Below are 16,635 nucleotides of genomic sequence, written 5' to 3'. Positions count from 1 at the left end.
TTTTTTGTTTTGTTTTCTTCTTCTTCTCCGGTCTCGATATACATCCGAAAGCATCATCTTGGAATAATTGGATTCGGCTTCCTTGATCATGTTGACTATGGTTGACCGGCTTCATCAATTTTGTCATCTTATCAAAAACTCCAAATTACTCCAATTTCGCTTCATTTTTCCTTGTTTCCGCAACTCCACTTATTTACTACAAAATAAATAAAAATAGATTAATTACAAATTAATGACTTGAAGATTAGCTTAATTCTAGTATTTAACTGCAATTACGTGCATAGAAATGCGTGTAATCAATGTTCAACAAGGTTCACTCAATAATACACAAACGTTTGGTAGACTTCCATCAAATAGCGTCATAACATTCGGTAAATTACTATAAAAAAAAGACTACAACCTAAAATATGTTAGAATTAAGGAACCATAAACAATGAAATTTGATAATGGCTACTAAAAAAGAAGGTGTTACAGTTTGATGGTGAATGATGAGATTGAAAATGAAGGCTTGGTATATGTGCTCCACGTTTTGTAGGATGTAGGGCTGCACACAGATTGGGTTGGATCGGTTTTGACTCTAAACCTTCTCTATACTAAAATGAGAAGTTTAAGCCTTTTGGACAACCGGTCATTAAAAAAAAAGCTTAACCCGATCCAATCCAATCCAATTAAAGCTGGTTTGGTTCGGCCGGTTAGGCGGTTTTAACCTATATTATATTAACATACTATTTATGAAAAAAATTCTAGTAAAATTCAATCTAAATAATAACAATTATATTAAAGAAGCATAATCTAAATTTAAGATACAATAATAAAATTCAAAACCAATATTTAAAAACCAAAATCTAGAATAGATTCAAAGTGATTGACTTATTTGATAGCTTAACTATAAATACTAGCTTAATATGGTAGTATTAAAGGTTAGAGAATGAGAGATTGAGATATGTGATATGAGAGGATCAGATTAATCGTAGACTGTTACCAGATTTGTTAATTATCTGGAATAAGATTGGCTGTCAAGCGGCTCATGGACAAGGAGTTGGCTTCTATTTGTTTGCTAGGAAGTGGTGTTTCTATTGGTACCACAATTGCGTTCTTGGCTAATGGGAGGCTAGAATATGATTTTGCCCTAAGAGACATGGAGTTTTGTACTATAAGCTCGCTGTATAGCAAGCTCAAAACAGTTTTGTAATGAATTTACATTTGCTTGATAAACAGTCTGTAATGAATTTGCATGATAAATTCTAGCCCATAATTTTTGCTATTGAATCTAATGAAATCAATATCCTTTAAAAAAAAAAAATGCTAAATAGACAGCATTGAAACTCATAATGGGTTTCATGATCCAATGATCACATGTGGTGCCCTATTTCAATAGGAGAAGGCTCCAAATTGTCTTTCACTAGCTAGTACTGTATTTGGTTCCCCTAGGGTAGTTGCAGATTGATTAGATCAAATTAAAGTGCTCCAATTCCAGCCACATAATTTCATAAATGAATTTAATATCAACCTCCGAATTCAAGTTCTGGAATTCCTATACTATTATTTTGTCGGAATTGGCCGATTTGGCATTACAGATTCCAAATTGATTTGAATGCATGCAGTTCAATACTTTAATTTCCTACCCATAGCTACCAGCCTATCACCACCATCATATCACGAGTCTTGAGAGTTTGCTGCAAACAAATTTAAATGTTTGAAACTATTGTGATAGCTCGTTACGTGAGCAAGTTCTCGTTTTTTTTTTTTTTCAATACCAACAGAAGAAACAGTGAAACACTATTGATATTTCAAAAGAAGGTTTTTGATTGGGTAGACGAATTTGCCCCGTGGAAAAAACATCATACCCAATACTTTTCCTCTAGGCAGGACAATTTTTAATTTTTTATTAAAGAACCATAACACTAGCTACGGGATTAAACAGAGGACCTAATCTCCGCAAATCCTCCGCCATACCCTTCTCCCATTCTTCCCAAAATACAAAAATTTCGATTTCCATTTGAGGTTCAACTCACTCAGTCTCAAGTCTCAACCCTTCTGTTTCCGTAGTCTCGCAGACATCGATCATACTGTATTCAAATTCTAATCTCTCAATTGAAGCACATACCTTTCAGCCATCAATGCTCGAGTTGCAAGAGATTGAAGTTTCCTTCAACAGATAATCATCACCTTTTGGGAGCGACTCTGTGGCCAAATTCGGAGCTTCTTCTCCGTTGATTATAAGGGTAAAGCTTGTTTTTCTGTTTGGGATTCTGTTTAGTTTGGCCTTTTGCTGGCTGTTGTACATATAAAAAGTTACTTCTCTGTTTTATTTATTTCTCATTCAAATTTCACATCATGCCCATAAAACATACAATTCACTACACCCAACTGGTCTAAAGTACAGATAAAAATAACTAGTTGTTATATCTTCCAGTCGTTTCAACTTGATCATCTTCGAAGGTTGAACCTTTCTTCACTTTGATCGATTACCAGAAGGAGAGCATATCTCTCATCTTGTCAAGAAACTTGAAATAACCATGTCTTCATGACCTCTTTATCACCAAGCTGCCAAACACAGCCCAAAATCCCACAATGAACCCGAATCCTGTGCTTCCATACAACCATATTTTTTCGTACTTATCTTCTTCAACCTCCGGATCCTTATCATTGTTGGAGGATGAGCTGCATTCGGTTGGCAATTGCTGCCCACAAAGCCCTGAGTTCCCTTCAAATGAGGTTAGATCGTTGAAGGTAAGGAACTGGTTGGTTGATGGAATTGGCCCAGAAAAGTTGTTATGTGACAAGTTCAATTTGCTTAGTGAAGTCATGGAGGTCATGCTTGAAGGAATTGGACCGAATAGATGGTTACTAGAGAGGTCAAGAGCTTCTAACAGATGTAAACTTCCGATACCATCTGGTATCTTTCCAGTCAAATGGTTATGTGACAAATTCAAGCTACCCAAGGCAGTGAGATTTGTCATCTCTTTCGGTATTTCTCCCCATAGATTATTACTTGATAGGTCTATCTTGGTTAGTAGTTTTACGAGATATGCAGTATAATCATATTCTACTCCTTTGACATTTAAGTCCATATGCATAGGATTTAAATGGATCAGGTCATTTCCTATTGTCAGTTCTTCCAACTCTACTTTTGTCAGTCTTTCCAATTTGCCAAGACATCTAGGGATGGAACCTGATAAATTATTATGAGAAAGGTCTAAAACCTGAAGATAGGGGAGACCACATAGCTGCTGAGGTATATTTCCAGTAAGCATGTTTGCTCCTAGAAGTAGATATGACAATGACGATAGGCTTTCTCCAATCCACTCTGGTAAGGCCCCGGAGAATTTGTTTCCTGAAAGATCCAGTGCAGCCAGCGATTGACATAGTTGCAAGAACACTGGAAGCTCCCCGGAAAAGTTGTTGTTGCTTAATCTCAACCATCGAAGAGTTGGTAGTTGCGAGCACATGGTGAAGGGTTGGCCAGATAGATTGTTATTGGAAAGATCTAGGTACCTGAGGTCTGTTAAACCTGACCAATCCATAGGAATACTTCCTGATAAATAATTTCTTGAGAAGTCAAGAGCAACCAAACTAGTGCTATTCCCAAAAAGGGGAATAGTACCGTGTATATTATTCCTTGAAAGATCTAGACTAGACAACATTGGCATCTGATTGCCAATGTTCAAGGGTATTGGTCCTGAAAATCTATTGCTTGCCAAGTTGAGATCCGTTACATTTGGCCAAAGTGGAAGGGAACCCTCCAAACTGTTGATATCCAAATAAACCTCCTTTAGAAGAGAATTTACCGATTTAGGAAGCCTTCCCCTTAACTGGTTCTTAGAAAGATCCACCTGTTCAAGGAATGGTGAAATTCTCGGAAACCAATCAGGTATTGTGTCTGAAATTCCAACATTTGAGAGGTTTATATTAGTAAGGAATGCTTGAGTTCTCAGCCATGCTGGAAATGCAGGGCTCATTAGCTTGCAATCAGTGATAGAAAGAGACGAAAGATTGAAAACAGGAATCCAGTTGTGACTGACGTTGAAAACAAGAGAGTTAGATGCAGGACATGATAAATCAAACTGTATCAATTTTGTGAGGTTCTGGAAATGATTTTCAGATATGATCCCATCCCGTGAATCACTCCGAAGGAACAACCCTGTCAATTCGCTAAGTTGTCCAATACTTTCTGGAATGGTTCCATTCAATTTTGGGTTTCCAGCAAGGTCCAGGATCTGTAAACATGACAGATTTCCTATTGACGTGGGTAGTGGACTGGAGATTAAGTTGTCAGAAAGGGCCAGCATGCGTAAATTTGCCAGATCTCCTATTGATGTGGGAAGTGGACCAGAGATTGCATTTTCTGTGAGGTCCAGAGCCTGCAAATGTGACAAATTGCCTATAGACATCGGAAGGGGACCGGAGATTGTATTGTGTGAGAGGTGAAGTATCTGCAACCGTGGGAGGCTTCCTATTGACTTCGGAATTGGACCAGAAATTACATTGATTGAGAGGTCCATATTTCCTATAGAAGTAGGAAGTTGACCAGAGATTGCATTGCCTGAGAGCACAAAGGTCTGCAAATGTGACAGGTTTCCTATTGACTCGGGAATTGGACCAGAGATTGCAGTTTCTGAGAGCACCAAGGTCTGCAAATGTGGCAGGTTTCCTATTGACTTGGGAATTGGACCAGAGATTGCAGTGTCTGAGAGCACCAAGGTCTGCAAATGTGGCAGGTTTCCTATTGACTTGGGAATTGGACCAGAGATTGCAGTGTCTGAGAGCACCAAGGTCTGCAAATGTGGCAGGTTTCCTATTGACTTCGGAATTGGACCAGAGATTGTAGTTCCTGACAGCAACAAGGTCTGCAAATGTGGCAGGTTTCCAATTGACGTTGGCAGTGGACCGGAGAAGGCATGTCCTGAGAGGGTTAGGAAATGCAAATGTGACAGGTTTCCAATTGATTTCGGAAGTGGACCAGAGATTCGATTTCTTGAGAGCACCAAGGTCTGCAAGTGTGACAGATTTCCTATTGACGCCGGAAGTGGACCAGAGATTGCAGTTTCTGAGAGCACCAAGGTCTGCAAATGTGGCAGGTTTCCTATTGACGTTGGCAGTGGACCGGAGAAGGCATATCCTGAGAGGTTTAAGATGTGCAAATGTGACAGGTTTCCAATTGATTTCGGAACTGGAACAGAGGGTGCATACAAGGAGAGGTCTACCGAGATGACATGGCCTGTTTGGTTACTGCAGGCTATGCCATACCAGTTGCAGCAGTCTTCCCCAACCCAAGAAGGAAGCCCTTGAAAAGGGCCTTTTTTGAATTCAAGGAGGGCCTTCCTCTCCTCCTCAATGCAAGCCGCACTGAAACTCTGATTAGCAGTCCTAGAGTTTGCAAAAGCTGTGGCTTGAAGGAAAAAATGAACAAGAAGAAGAAGATGAATGAAAGTATTGTGGCTCGCCATTGTCCCCAAGACCCAAGAAAGAAGGACTTGTAATGAATTTCCTTGGCTCTAATTGGATGCCATTTATAAGTTGAGAGGAATGAAAAAGTATCTCAGTACACGTTTTCAAGTGAATAAAAAATGATATTTGACCGAACAGTTTCTGGATAATTTTAATTCCTATGCAAAAACGCGTTTGGGCCTACTGTAAACCAGTCATGCTTTCCACACCCTAAAATATCTTCATCTGATTTGAAGTACGCGTTTAGGAAAGTACTGTTCATCTCAAAAAAAAAAAAAAAAAAAGGGAGGCAAGTACTGATGCCGACTCTGCTTCAAGTCGGGTTCAAGACTTAAGTATATCCAAATGGGGACAAAGGCATTTGGCTTTGCGTGATGTATAATGCAAAGCACGTGACTAGGTCTTCCAAGTCTTCAAGCAATTGCTCCTCCACACCTTCATAGCATCTATTTTGTTTGGTGCTTCCCAAGTCTTCAATTTTGCAGAGAAAAAAAATAGTAGACTTTACTTGTGTCATTTTCCTATGGGAGTGGAAGTTAGGTAAAATGACCAGAAAGCTGTAGACACTATCAGTGACTCTTTCCATCTTTTGCAAAGAAGTCCTTCGTTATAAAGAATGAATGTGACAATAATTAATGAACAAATTATTTAGCAAGAGCATGTATCAGTATGTTATCAGGCTAAGGACCAAAATATCTTCGATATTTTTTTCAAAATTTTTATTTTATACAAGCACTGATATTAATTTTAACATATTTATGATATTTTATTTTCAGTATATTTTTAACTGATCATATAACTTTTATTTAAAAATTTGGTAAAATTTTCATCAATATTCGATATTTTCTTCGAAATTTTTTTATTTTTAACTATCGATATTTCCATGATACTCGATATTTTAGTTATTGAACTCATATGTAGACCTGTAAATGGACCGGATTTTGATCCGGACCCGCTTCAGATCCGTGACTATTGGACGGGTTTGGATCGAACATTTTGATCCGTTGATCCGTTAATGATCCGAATCCGTCAACCCGTTTAATAAACGGATCGGATTTGGATTTAGGTCGATCCGATCCGTTAATGATCCAACCCGTTTTAGTAATAATAAAATATTATTTTTTATCAATATATTATTATTTTTTAAAAATATAAAATATAAAATATAAAATATAAAATATTAAAGATTTCTAATATAAGTTTTTTGCAGAAATCGAAGAGGCAGTCTTCGTAAACGGTGAAACACTAAAACGGCATCAGTCCATCAACCAAGAAGAATCAATAAAGGCTTTGCATATTTAGTTTACCAAAAAGTTAGTAGAAGCATCAAGACTCATACCCATCTCCTCATCTCCTGAGTCCTGACGTCTCTCAAAGAAAGAAGAATCCTGCCCATATCCTTCTACATACAATTGTTTAATCAAGGTCAACTTTCACTAACAAACTATTGATCTCGAAAGAAAGGTATATATCTTTTTTACAGTTTCTTCAATTTTTTCATCAATAGACTACAAAAGATTGGCTTCCCTCTCGAAAACGGAAAAGTAAGTCTGATTAGTATTTGTTTGTGTTCAAGATTTGTTGCTAATTTTCTCATTGCACAGAGGTTTATTTTGTTAGGTTTCTTTTTGAAGGATCTGTTTCACACTTCCAAGAAGAAGAAATGCCAAGATGAAATTAGGTCCCTTTGATCCAAAGATATGTAAGTGCATATATGTTTTTATTACGTTGTTGCTTTCCAGCTAATGTTTTACTATTGTTTGTTAGTTCAATCAATAGTGCAATAGTTGCTACGTACTGCAATGATAATTCTTTTTTTCTCTTCCCTTCTTTGCCTTGAACATTTTTTTCTTCGCCATAAAAACAAACTAAGTTTTTCTTTGTTTTTACAGGTTTTGATTCGTATTCAAATTGTGTGCAAAGTGTTAAGACTTAAGAGCTGATGAAATTGAAGTCAAAGTATTGCTTTGAAAGTATTTTGGTTACCTTAATTTATCGGTGTAAGGAATATTTTGATAATGTAATTTTACTTTTGGTGATACTCTTCATGTAGATCATGTTATTTTAATATTTTATTAATATCTTATGAGGTATCATGATATAAATTTAATATTACTATTTAAAATTTAAAAATATTTGAAATTATAAACGGATCGGATTAGCGGATCGGGTATCCGTTAATCCGACGGATACGGGTTTGGATCGAGGTATCAATGATCCGCCGGGTTAATGGAGCGGGTTTGGATCGAATTTTTTTTTTAGTAAATGGATTTAGATTTAGGTCGATCCGATCCAAACCCGATCCATTTACAGGCCTACTCATATGGCTTTGATGTAACCCAGTCTTCTCCCCAAACTTCAAGTTCTTCATATTCAAGCGTTGCTGATGCAGACAACTCGAATTCAAGTGGGCTTCAAGGCTTCAATCCATATTAGATTGGCATTTAACAGTTTAGCATGTCCGTTATGAATAATGCAGACGACTTGACTTCATCTTCAAGCAATTATTCCTCACCTTCTTAGCTCCTCCTTCGTTTAGTAAGGTAAAACAATCTGAGATATATAGGTAAAAGATTGATGAGTACTATATTGGTGGAAACACATTAACATAAAGACAATGTTTATTTAAGCATAATTTTTTGACAAGGATATTTACAATTATAGAAAGAGTTTGGAAAAAACAATGGCTTCAATTGCAATGATCAAAAGAAAACTATTTGCAATGAGTGTGATTCTACCGAGGGATGTGATGCGGACCATGACTACCAACCTCCTTGTCCTAACAACATTGTTGATGCCTCCAATGCTGTTTGGAAAGCCTTAGGTGTATTTGAAAATAACTGGGGTGGCATAGATATTACATGGTCTGACGCTTAGTTATATTATTGCCTCAATAGTGATTTAATTTTGCTTTTTTTCTTTCTTTTTGGTTTTGGTGTTGTTTATTTGTATTTCTTTTTGTATAAGCTCTTTATGTATATGTACTTTAATCAAAGTCAATATATATAGACCACTGACTTGTGTTTATATGAATACACTGAATCTCCTGTAATCTCATAGTTTGTTTATAGGCAATTCACACTCACACGAGATCAGTATCAAGCTCGTGTTCTACCTGTTTTGGGATAACACGGAGCGCAATGTTTGGAGAGAAAAGGGAATGAGAAACAAAAAAAAAAAGCTTATACTCATATCTTCCAAATTAGCATTTGGACCTTTTTCAACTTTTGAAATTATGTTTTTCCTATAATACCCTTTGAGAGAAATAAGAAAAATGGCCAGAATCCTACCCAATCACAACCTCATCTCCAGGTCTATTTCTCCCTCAATCTCTTTGTTTCTCTTTCTCTCTTCTTGCACATAATTAAATTCCCAAGTAACTGAGCACACCATTAATATTATATCCATTCATGATCAAATCCTATCATGATAAACAATCGATAAAGTTCTATTATAAATATGGTTCAATTGATTGCTTAGAATCAATCAGCTACAAGAAAAAAAAAAACCAACATCAAATCTTTACGAGAGTAATAGTACCGGTGAGAGAGGAAAGAGAATGAAAATTATGGCTTTAGATAAAGGATGGGAGGAGAGTAGTGAGATGATTAGAACTGTGATGATAAAGATAAAGGTGGGAGAATGAGAATACAGTGAACTTGTGAAGGTTAAGAAGAAAGCATAGAAGCACACGGCTGAGGTGTTTTTTTTTTTTTTTCTTTCCTTTTTTTTTTCAGAGGGCATTACGGGAATAAAAATTATTCAAAAATTGAGGGAGGTCTAGATGCCAATTTGAGAGGTATGAATAGACGCACTCAACAAAAAAAGAAGGAAGAGAATTGAAAGTAAAGAAAAAAATGAAATGAAATTACGGCTTTGGTAAGGACTATGGGACTCCGAGAAGATTGGGCCTTTGAGAAGTCTGATTGGTGTCTGATCTAATACTCAAAATAAAAGTTTGATGCTGGTCTCCGAATTCTAGACAAGAAAATTGAGACTCAGAGTTCACTCGTTACATTGAGGGTCCCCGTATTAAATTTGGGACCTAGAAAGCTTCATGGATCGAGGAACATGATTCGCGAGAATCGCGAGAATACAAAAGAAGTCAATGTCCAAATTTGGGCCCATTTGAAGAATTTGGTAAAGCATGACGCTGTAGGTGTCCTTTTCAAAGCATTGGTTTCGTTAAAAATACTTCGGAACCTAAAAAATATCCTTCTGGTACAAAACCAAGAACAATCCAAAATACAATGGTTTGATCCCTTTATAGGGTATGCTGGCAATCTAGCAACCCACTAGATGCAACCACAAATTCAAATCAAATCCCTGACTCCACCAGTCAAATTTAGCCAATCTGAATCTTTGACTTCATTAATCGAATTCACCTAAACACCAGAAAAGTCAAATCATTCTCAAATTACCCAAAAGCAAATTCAAGGGTTCTAAAACCTGGCAAATAACCTAAACACAAATCTAAAAATAAATGGGTCATCTACCCATTTAATTCTGAAATGCTTGGAACTACATGTGGTTTGATCCCGCAAGGGTATGTAGGCAATCTGGAATCAAATAATCTAGATGCAACCGCATCCTAAATACTATTCCTATTCCAAAAATCCAAGCCCTCCAATGGGTCATTCACTCATTGGAACTCTTGAACTACGAGTGGCTTGATTCCCTCTTGGGTACGTAGGCAACCCATTCCAAAATTTCGGGTGCAGCCACAAAAACAAACAAACACACATTGGTTTCTTCATAAATGGAATCAAAGGGTGTTCCATTGTAACAAGGGATTGTAATTAAGAGACACATTCTGTCTTGAATGGGTCGAACCCAAAATAATCAAAACTCTATTCTGTTAATAAATACAAGTGAAATTACGTTGGGTGACACTTTTCACTTTGTGCAATTTTTAACCCAACAGTGTATGCAATTAGCAGTGTAATCTTCAAGTCTAGTCGGAGCAATTCTAGCATCGTCTTCATCTCTTTCTCTCTCTCTCTGTTACTTTTTTTTTTTTTTTGAATCAAACATTTAAATGCGAGGAAAAAGATTTATTAAAAATAAAGAGAAATACAAGTAAATATCCTACACTTCCCACATGTAAAAGTACTACGAATGAGGAATGACAGACAATATCCTGCCTTCCAAAACAAAAGAACTCATCTAAGACAGGGGGAGGGGGGGTGGGGTTAGGTTGTTGCTATGACTTTTTGAGCTGGTTAAGAAAGTGTCAGGATGGAGAGACCTTTGGGTCTATAAAAATGGTAGAAATAGGGCAAAAGGGAAGAAGATCCGTGTTGAAGAAGAAGAACCCACTCTGGTTCTTTTTTGAAAAAGTAAAGCTAAATGAAGTCATTAGGAGCAGCTTCATTGAACCAAAAAAAGGTGTTGGGTGGGGTTAGGTTGTTGCTATGACTTTTTGAGCTGGTTAAGAAAGTGTCAGGATGGAGAGACCTTTGGGTCTATAAAAATGGTAGAAATAGGGCAAAAAGGAAGAAGATCCGTGTTGAAGAAGAAGAACCCACTCTGGTTCTTTTTTGAAAAAGTAAAGCTAAATGAAGTCATTAGGAGCAGCTTCATTGAGCCAAAAAAAGCTGTTTTTTTTTTTTTTGAGAATGAAAAAAAAAGGTGTTTTACTCTGTTAAAAAAATAAAAACACTCTCTCCCTAATCCTAATTTTTTTCTTTAATTTTGTCTCCTTATTTTTTTTTTTTTTTGATATATTAAATAGAAGCATTTCATTAAAGACCACAGCCCATAAAGGGTATGAGGTCCATGAAGGACATGCTCCAGATGGAGTTACAAAAGGAAACCTAAAGCTAGGAAACGTAGAATAACAAACAGAGGCCCAACACATAGGCCAAAAACCGAGCCCAACCCAGCCCATGACAACCAATCTGATGCTAGAACCAACTGCTGCCCAACCTTGCTGTAAACAATAGTGAGAGGCAACAGCCAAAATCCACATGAATGATTCCGATGTCAAAATCGAAAATCCAAAGATCTCTAGCAAGCACATCTAGATCACCATCTCAGTACCTGCACCTAAGTAAATCCGGTGTCCCAGCAAAAAGCCGAATCGGGAATCTCCCAACAAGATGCCGAACCGAGAAACTCAAACTGAGTTCTCGTCATTCGGGTTCCCGTCCGAGTACTCCACGAAGGAGATTCGGATTAAGATAGCACCCAAGTGTTCTTCCTTGTCCCAGAAGGGGAGAACTGCTAAATGAGAAGGAATAGGAGAATATTTGCAGCCATTCACCAAGAATGACGATACCACCATGAAACCAGGTTGTTGCTATGACTTTTTGAGCTGGTTAAGAAAGTGTCAGGATGGAGAGACCTTTGGGTCTATAAAAATGGCAGAAATAGGGCAAAAAGGAAGCAGATCCGTGTTGAAGAAGAAGAACCCACTCTGGTTCTTTTTTGCAAAAGTAAAGCTAAATGAAGTCATTAGGAGTAGCTTCATTGAACCAAAAAAATGTGTTTTTTTTTTTTGAGAATGAAAAAAAGAAGAAGGTATTTTATTCTGTTTAAAAAAAAAAAAAAACACTCTCTCTTTAATCCTAATTTTTTTCTTTAATTTTGTCACCTTATTTTTTTTTTTTTGATATATTAAATAGAAGCATTTCATTAAAGACCACAGCCCATAAAGGGTATGAGGTCCATGAAGGACATGCTCCAGCTGGAGTTACAAAAGGAAACCTAAAGCTAGGAAACGTAGAATAACAAACAGAGGCCCAACACATAGGCCAAAAACCGAGCCCAGCCCATGACCACCAATCTGATGCTAGAACCAACTGCTGCTCAACCTTGCTGTAAACAACAGTGAGAGGCAACAGCCAAAATCAGCATGAATGATTCCGATGTCAAAATCGAAACTCCAAAGATCTCTAGCAAGCAGATCTAGATCACCATCTCAGTACCTACACCTAAGTAAATCCGGTGTCCCAGCAAAAAGCCGAATCAGGAATCTCCCAACAAGATGCCGAACTGAGAAACTCAAACTGAGTTCTCGTCGTTCGGGTTCCCGTCCGAGTACTCCACGAAGGAGATTCGGATTAAGATAGCACCCAAGTGTTCTTCATTGTCCCAAAAGGGGAGAACTGCTAAATGAGAAGGAATAGGAGAATATTTGCAGCCATTCACCAAGAATGACGATACCGCCATGAAACCAGGTTGTTGTTATGACTTTTTGAGCTGGTTAAGAAAGTGTCAGGATGGAGAGACCTTTGGGTCTATAAAAATAGCAGAAATAGGGCAAAAAGGAAGAAGATCCGTGTTGAAGAAGAAGAACCCACTCTAGTTCTTTTTTGAAAAAGTAAAGCTAAATGAAGTCATTAGGAGCAGCTTCATTGAACCAAAAAAAGGTGTTTTTTTTTTTAGAATGAAAAAAAAAAGGTGTTTTATTCTGTTTAAAAAAAAAACACTCTCTCCCTAATCCTAATTTTTTTCTTTAATTTTGTCTCCTTATTTTTTTTTTGATATATTAAATAGAAGCATTTCATTAAAGACCACAGCCCATAAAGGGTATGAGGTCCATGAAGGACATGCTCCAGATGGAGTTACAAAAGGAAACCTAAAGCTCGGAAACATAGAATAACAAACAGAGGCCCAACACATAGGCCAAAAACCGAGCCCAGCCCATGACAACCAATCTGATGCTAGAACCAACTGCTGCCCAATCTTGCTGTAAACAACAGTGAGAGGCAACAGCCAAAATCCGCATGAATGATTCCGATGTCAAAATCGAAACTCCTAAGATCTCTAGCAAGCAGATCTAGATCACCATCTCAGTACCTGCACCTAAGTAAATCCGGTGTCCCAGCAAAAAGCCGAATCGGGAATCTCCCAACAAGATGCCGAACCGAGAAACTCAAACTGAGTTCTCGTCATTCGGGTTCCCGTCCGAGTACTCCACGAAGGAGATTCGGATTAAGATAGCACCCAAGTGTTCTTCCTTGTCCCAGAAGGGGAGAGCTGCTAAATGAGAAGGAATAGGAGAATATTTGCAGCCATTCACCAAGAATGACGATACCGCCATGAAACCAGGTTGTTGCTATGACTTTTTGAGCTGGTTAAGAAAGTGTCAGGATGGAGAGACCTTTGGGTCTATAAAAATGGCAGAAATAGGGCAAAAAGGAAGCAGATCCGTGTTGAAGAAGAAGAACCCACTCTGATTCTTTTTTGAAAAAGTAAAGCTAAATGAAGTCATTAGGAGCAGCTTCATTGAACCAAAAAAAGGTGTTTTTTATTTTGAGAATGAAAAAAAAAATGGTGTTTTATTCTGTTAAAAAAAAAAAAACGCTCTCTCCCTAATCCTAATTTTTTTCTTTAATTTTGTCTCCTTATTATTTTTTTTTTGATATATTAAATAGAAGCATTTCATTAAAGACCACAACCCATAAAGGGTATGAGGTCCATGAAGGACATGCTCCAGATGGAGTTACAAAAGGAAACCTAAAGCTAGGAAATGTAGAATAACAAACAGAGGCCCAACACATAGGCCAAAAACTGAGCCCAGCCCATGACCACCAATCTGATGCTAGAACCAACTGCTGCCCAACCTTGCTGTAAACAACAGTGAGAGGCAACAGCCAAAATCCGCATGAATGATTCCGATGTCAAAATCGAAACTCCAAAGATATCTAGCAAGCAGATCTAGATCACCATCTCAGTACCTGCACCTAAGTAAATCCGGTGTCCCAGCAAAAAGCCGAAATGGGAATCTCCCAACAAGATGCCAAATCGAGAAACTCAAACTGAGTTCTCGTCGTTTGGGTTCCCGTCCGAGTACTCCACGAAGGAGATCCGGATTAAGATAGCAGCCAAGTGTTCTTCCTTGTCCCAGAAGGGGAGAACTGGTAAATGAGAAGGAATAGGAGAATATTTGCAGCCATTCACCAAGAATGACGATACCGCCATGAAACCAGGTATGAAGGGAAATAAAAGCAAAGGTGAGGGATCTTGGCCTCATGTTTCGAAAATTCGAACTGAAGAGATGAAACTGAGCGAAAGAACAGTAGACTAAAACAAAGGAAATCTGAAAAAAATGGGGTAGTAGGGACAGAGCCCGAACAAAGGAGACGCCCCAAACTCTCAAGCCTTTGATCTAGATCCGAAAGGATCAAGATCTAGGCTAGAGAGGACGGGGAGGGGACTGGGTTTCAGATTTGTTTTTTCTCTCTAAGTTTTAGAGAGAGAAGCTCTCAACTTTCGGGGTTCTTTAGGGTCCCCAACGTCAGTATGAAATTCATTGATTTATATATAATTTTTTTAGAAAATTCTTTGAACCCTAATCAATTGTTAAATTTTATTTGTAAATTTATTGATTCTTTTAGCTATGATCATTAAATTTTTATTAATGTTCAACTATAAGAATAATATTTTTTTTTGTATTGTCCGTATTGCATTTTAATTGCTTGTACCTACATGCACATTTGCAAGCATAATTAGTTATAGTGAGCCACGCTCATGGTACCGCCAGAGGTACAGACTCCCACCAAAGGAGTGACCTACGGATACACAGCTAGGAGAGCTACCGCCTGAGCCTCGGATTGCCCCCAGATCACCGCCGACGCGCTGCCACGCGCTGTGCCAAGATAGCATCAGAAGCTCCTGACGCTGGGAATTGAAGCACATCAGTCCCACATCGAAAACAAGGAGAAGATCAGCCTTCTCCTCATCTATAAAAGGTTCTCTCCTCTCTTCTCATTAATTACGCATATTTTACTACTCATTTATTGTTATGCTGTCTATATGCATCGACTGACTTAGGCATCGGAGAAGTGAAGACCGCCCAACGCGGTCTCCCTCTGACGCTCTGTCTTTCATTTAATAGCTAGCGAAGATCACCAAGTCCTCAGAGTAGCGGTCCGCCCACCGGACCTGCGTTGAACGAAGGTTCTGCTACCGCCGGACTTTGAGCATTAACATTGGCACCGTCTGTGGGAATCCTTGAATAAGAGGTCATCCCACCACAATTACCATGACTAACGATAGCGGGGAAAAAGCTGAAGAGCAGGCGGACCAATCCGCCATTCCCCAACCCACCAACCCAGCGGTAGGCATTAACCACGCTCTATTCAGCACCCTAGCCAACCCCGGCGGTGAGGCAAATCCAAGTAGTAGCCGCCCACCTGGCCAAGATCTCACCGCTCTGTACGAGCTGGCACTGGCGGACCTTCACAAGGCAAACAGAGAGCGAGCAAAGGAGCGCAGAGAGAAGGCTGAGGCCCAAAAAACAAGTGGGTACGCTGATGTCACGTTTTGATGAACTAAAGAGGACACTGGATGCAAACGCCAACCGAGCGCAGAGCGAGCAATCAAGAAGCACCAGGCATAGCCGGCCCAACACTGGCACGTTGGTACAGGGACCAATCGTACAGATGCAGGTACCGCTGAACCCACCTGAACTATCGGGGATGGGACCACCGCCCGTCCCCCAACTAATGTTAGAGCAGGAGGCTGAGTCACTGCCGCGCACCAACCGCTCAGAAGCTAGGGCAAGGACTGAGGGCAATTGGCCTGCCCCAGGGCGCAGACGGGTTTAGTGGAATATCTAGACAGATCCCGCCGGCAACGCAACAACCCAAATACTAGAAAGGATGCAACAACTGGAGCAGAGATTAATCCAGGCGGAGTCGGGCACACCACCGCCAACTCCAAATCCACTTTTCACTTCCAGACCAGGACCATTCACCGCTGCGATTCTGTAGGCTATCAGACTAGCGTACATAAAAACCCCAAAGATGTCACATTACAGCGGCATGTCTAACCCCTTCGTCCATATGGACACCTTCAAGAAGGTCACCAACAACAAGGGATTTGACAACGCCACCCTGTGCCACTTGTTCAGCGAAACATTGGACTGTGAAGCAATGAACTGGTTCTTCGAATGTCCACCAGGATCCATTGACTCATTCCACGCGCTATCACACGCCTTCCTCTCTCGGTTCATCTTATTGTCTGCCGGACATCACAACACAAGTCAGCTGTTCAGCGTCAGGCAAGGGACAGACGAATCACTGAAGGCATTCATCACAAGATGGCAGGCGGCAGCATCTCAGTGCCGCGATCTAGACAAAGCAATGGCGTCGGCAGCTTTCAAGAAGGGACTCCTCAAGGGGCCATTCCTCTATCACCTCAACTACAATCATCCAAATGCGGTGTATGACCACG

At 39.2% G+C, this 16,635-nt stretch overlaps 1 protein-coding gene and 1 long non-coding RNA gene across 2 annotated transcripts; one reads left to right on the top strand and one right to left on the bottom strand.

Annotated features, from left to right (window-relative positions):
* The first annotated feature begins 1,908 nt into the window (after positions 1-1,908).
* Positions 1,909-7,504, top strand: LOC112196706. Its single transcript, XR_005809176.1, has 4 exons — positions 1,909-2,225; positions 6,662-6,915; positions 7,072-7,153; positions 7,344-7,504. It is a non-coding gene; the product is annotated as an uncharacterized LOC112196706 (long non-coding RNA).
* On the bottom strand, positions 2,283-5,486 carry LOC112196681 (LRR receptor-like serine/threonine-protein kinase GSO1). Its single transcript, XM_024337096.2, has one exon. It carries the CDS (start codon positions 5,448-5,450, stop codon positions 2,526-2,528), a length of 2,925 nt encoding a protein of 974 aa, XP_024192864.1. The 5' UTR covers positions 5,451-5,486; the 3' UTR covers positions 2,283-2,525.
* Positions 7,505-16,635: the final 9,131 nt, after the last annotated feature.

The sequence above is a fragment of the Rosa chinensis genome, chromosome 1 (genome assembly GCF_002994745.2).
Source record: "Rosa chinensis cultivar Old Blush chromosome 1, RchiOBHm-V2, whole genome shotgun sequence".
NCBI lineage: Eukaryota > Viridiplantae > Streptophyta > Magnoliopsida > Rosales > Rosaceae > Rosa > Rosa chinensis.
This window is presented reverse-complemented; position numbering and strand designations above follow the sequence as displayed.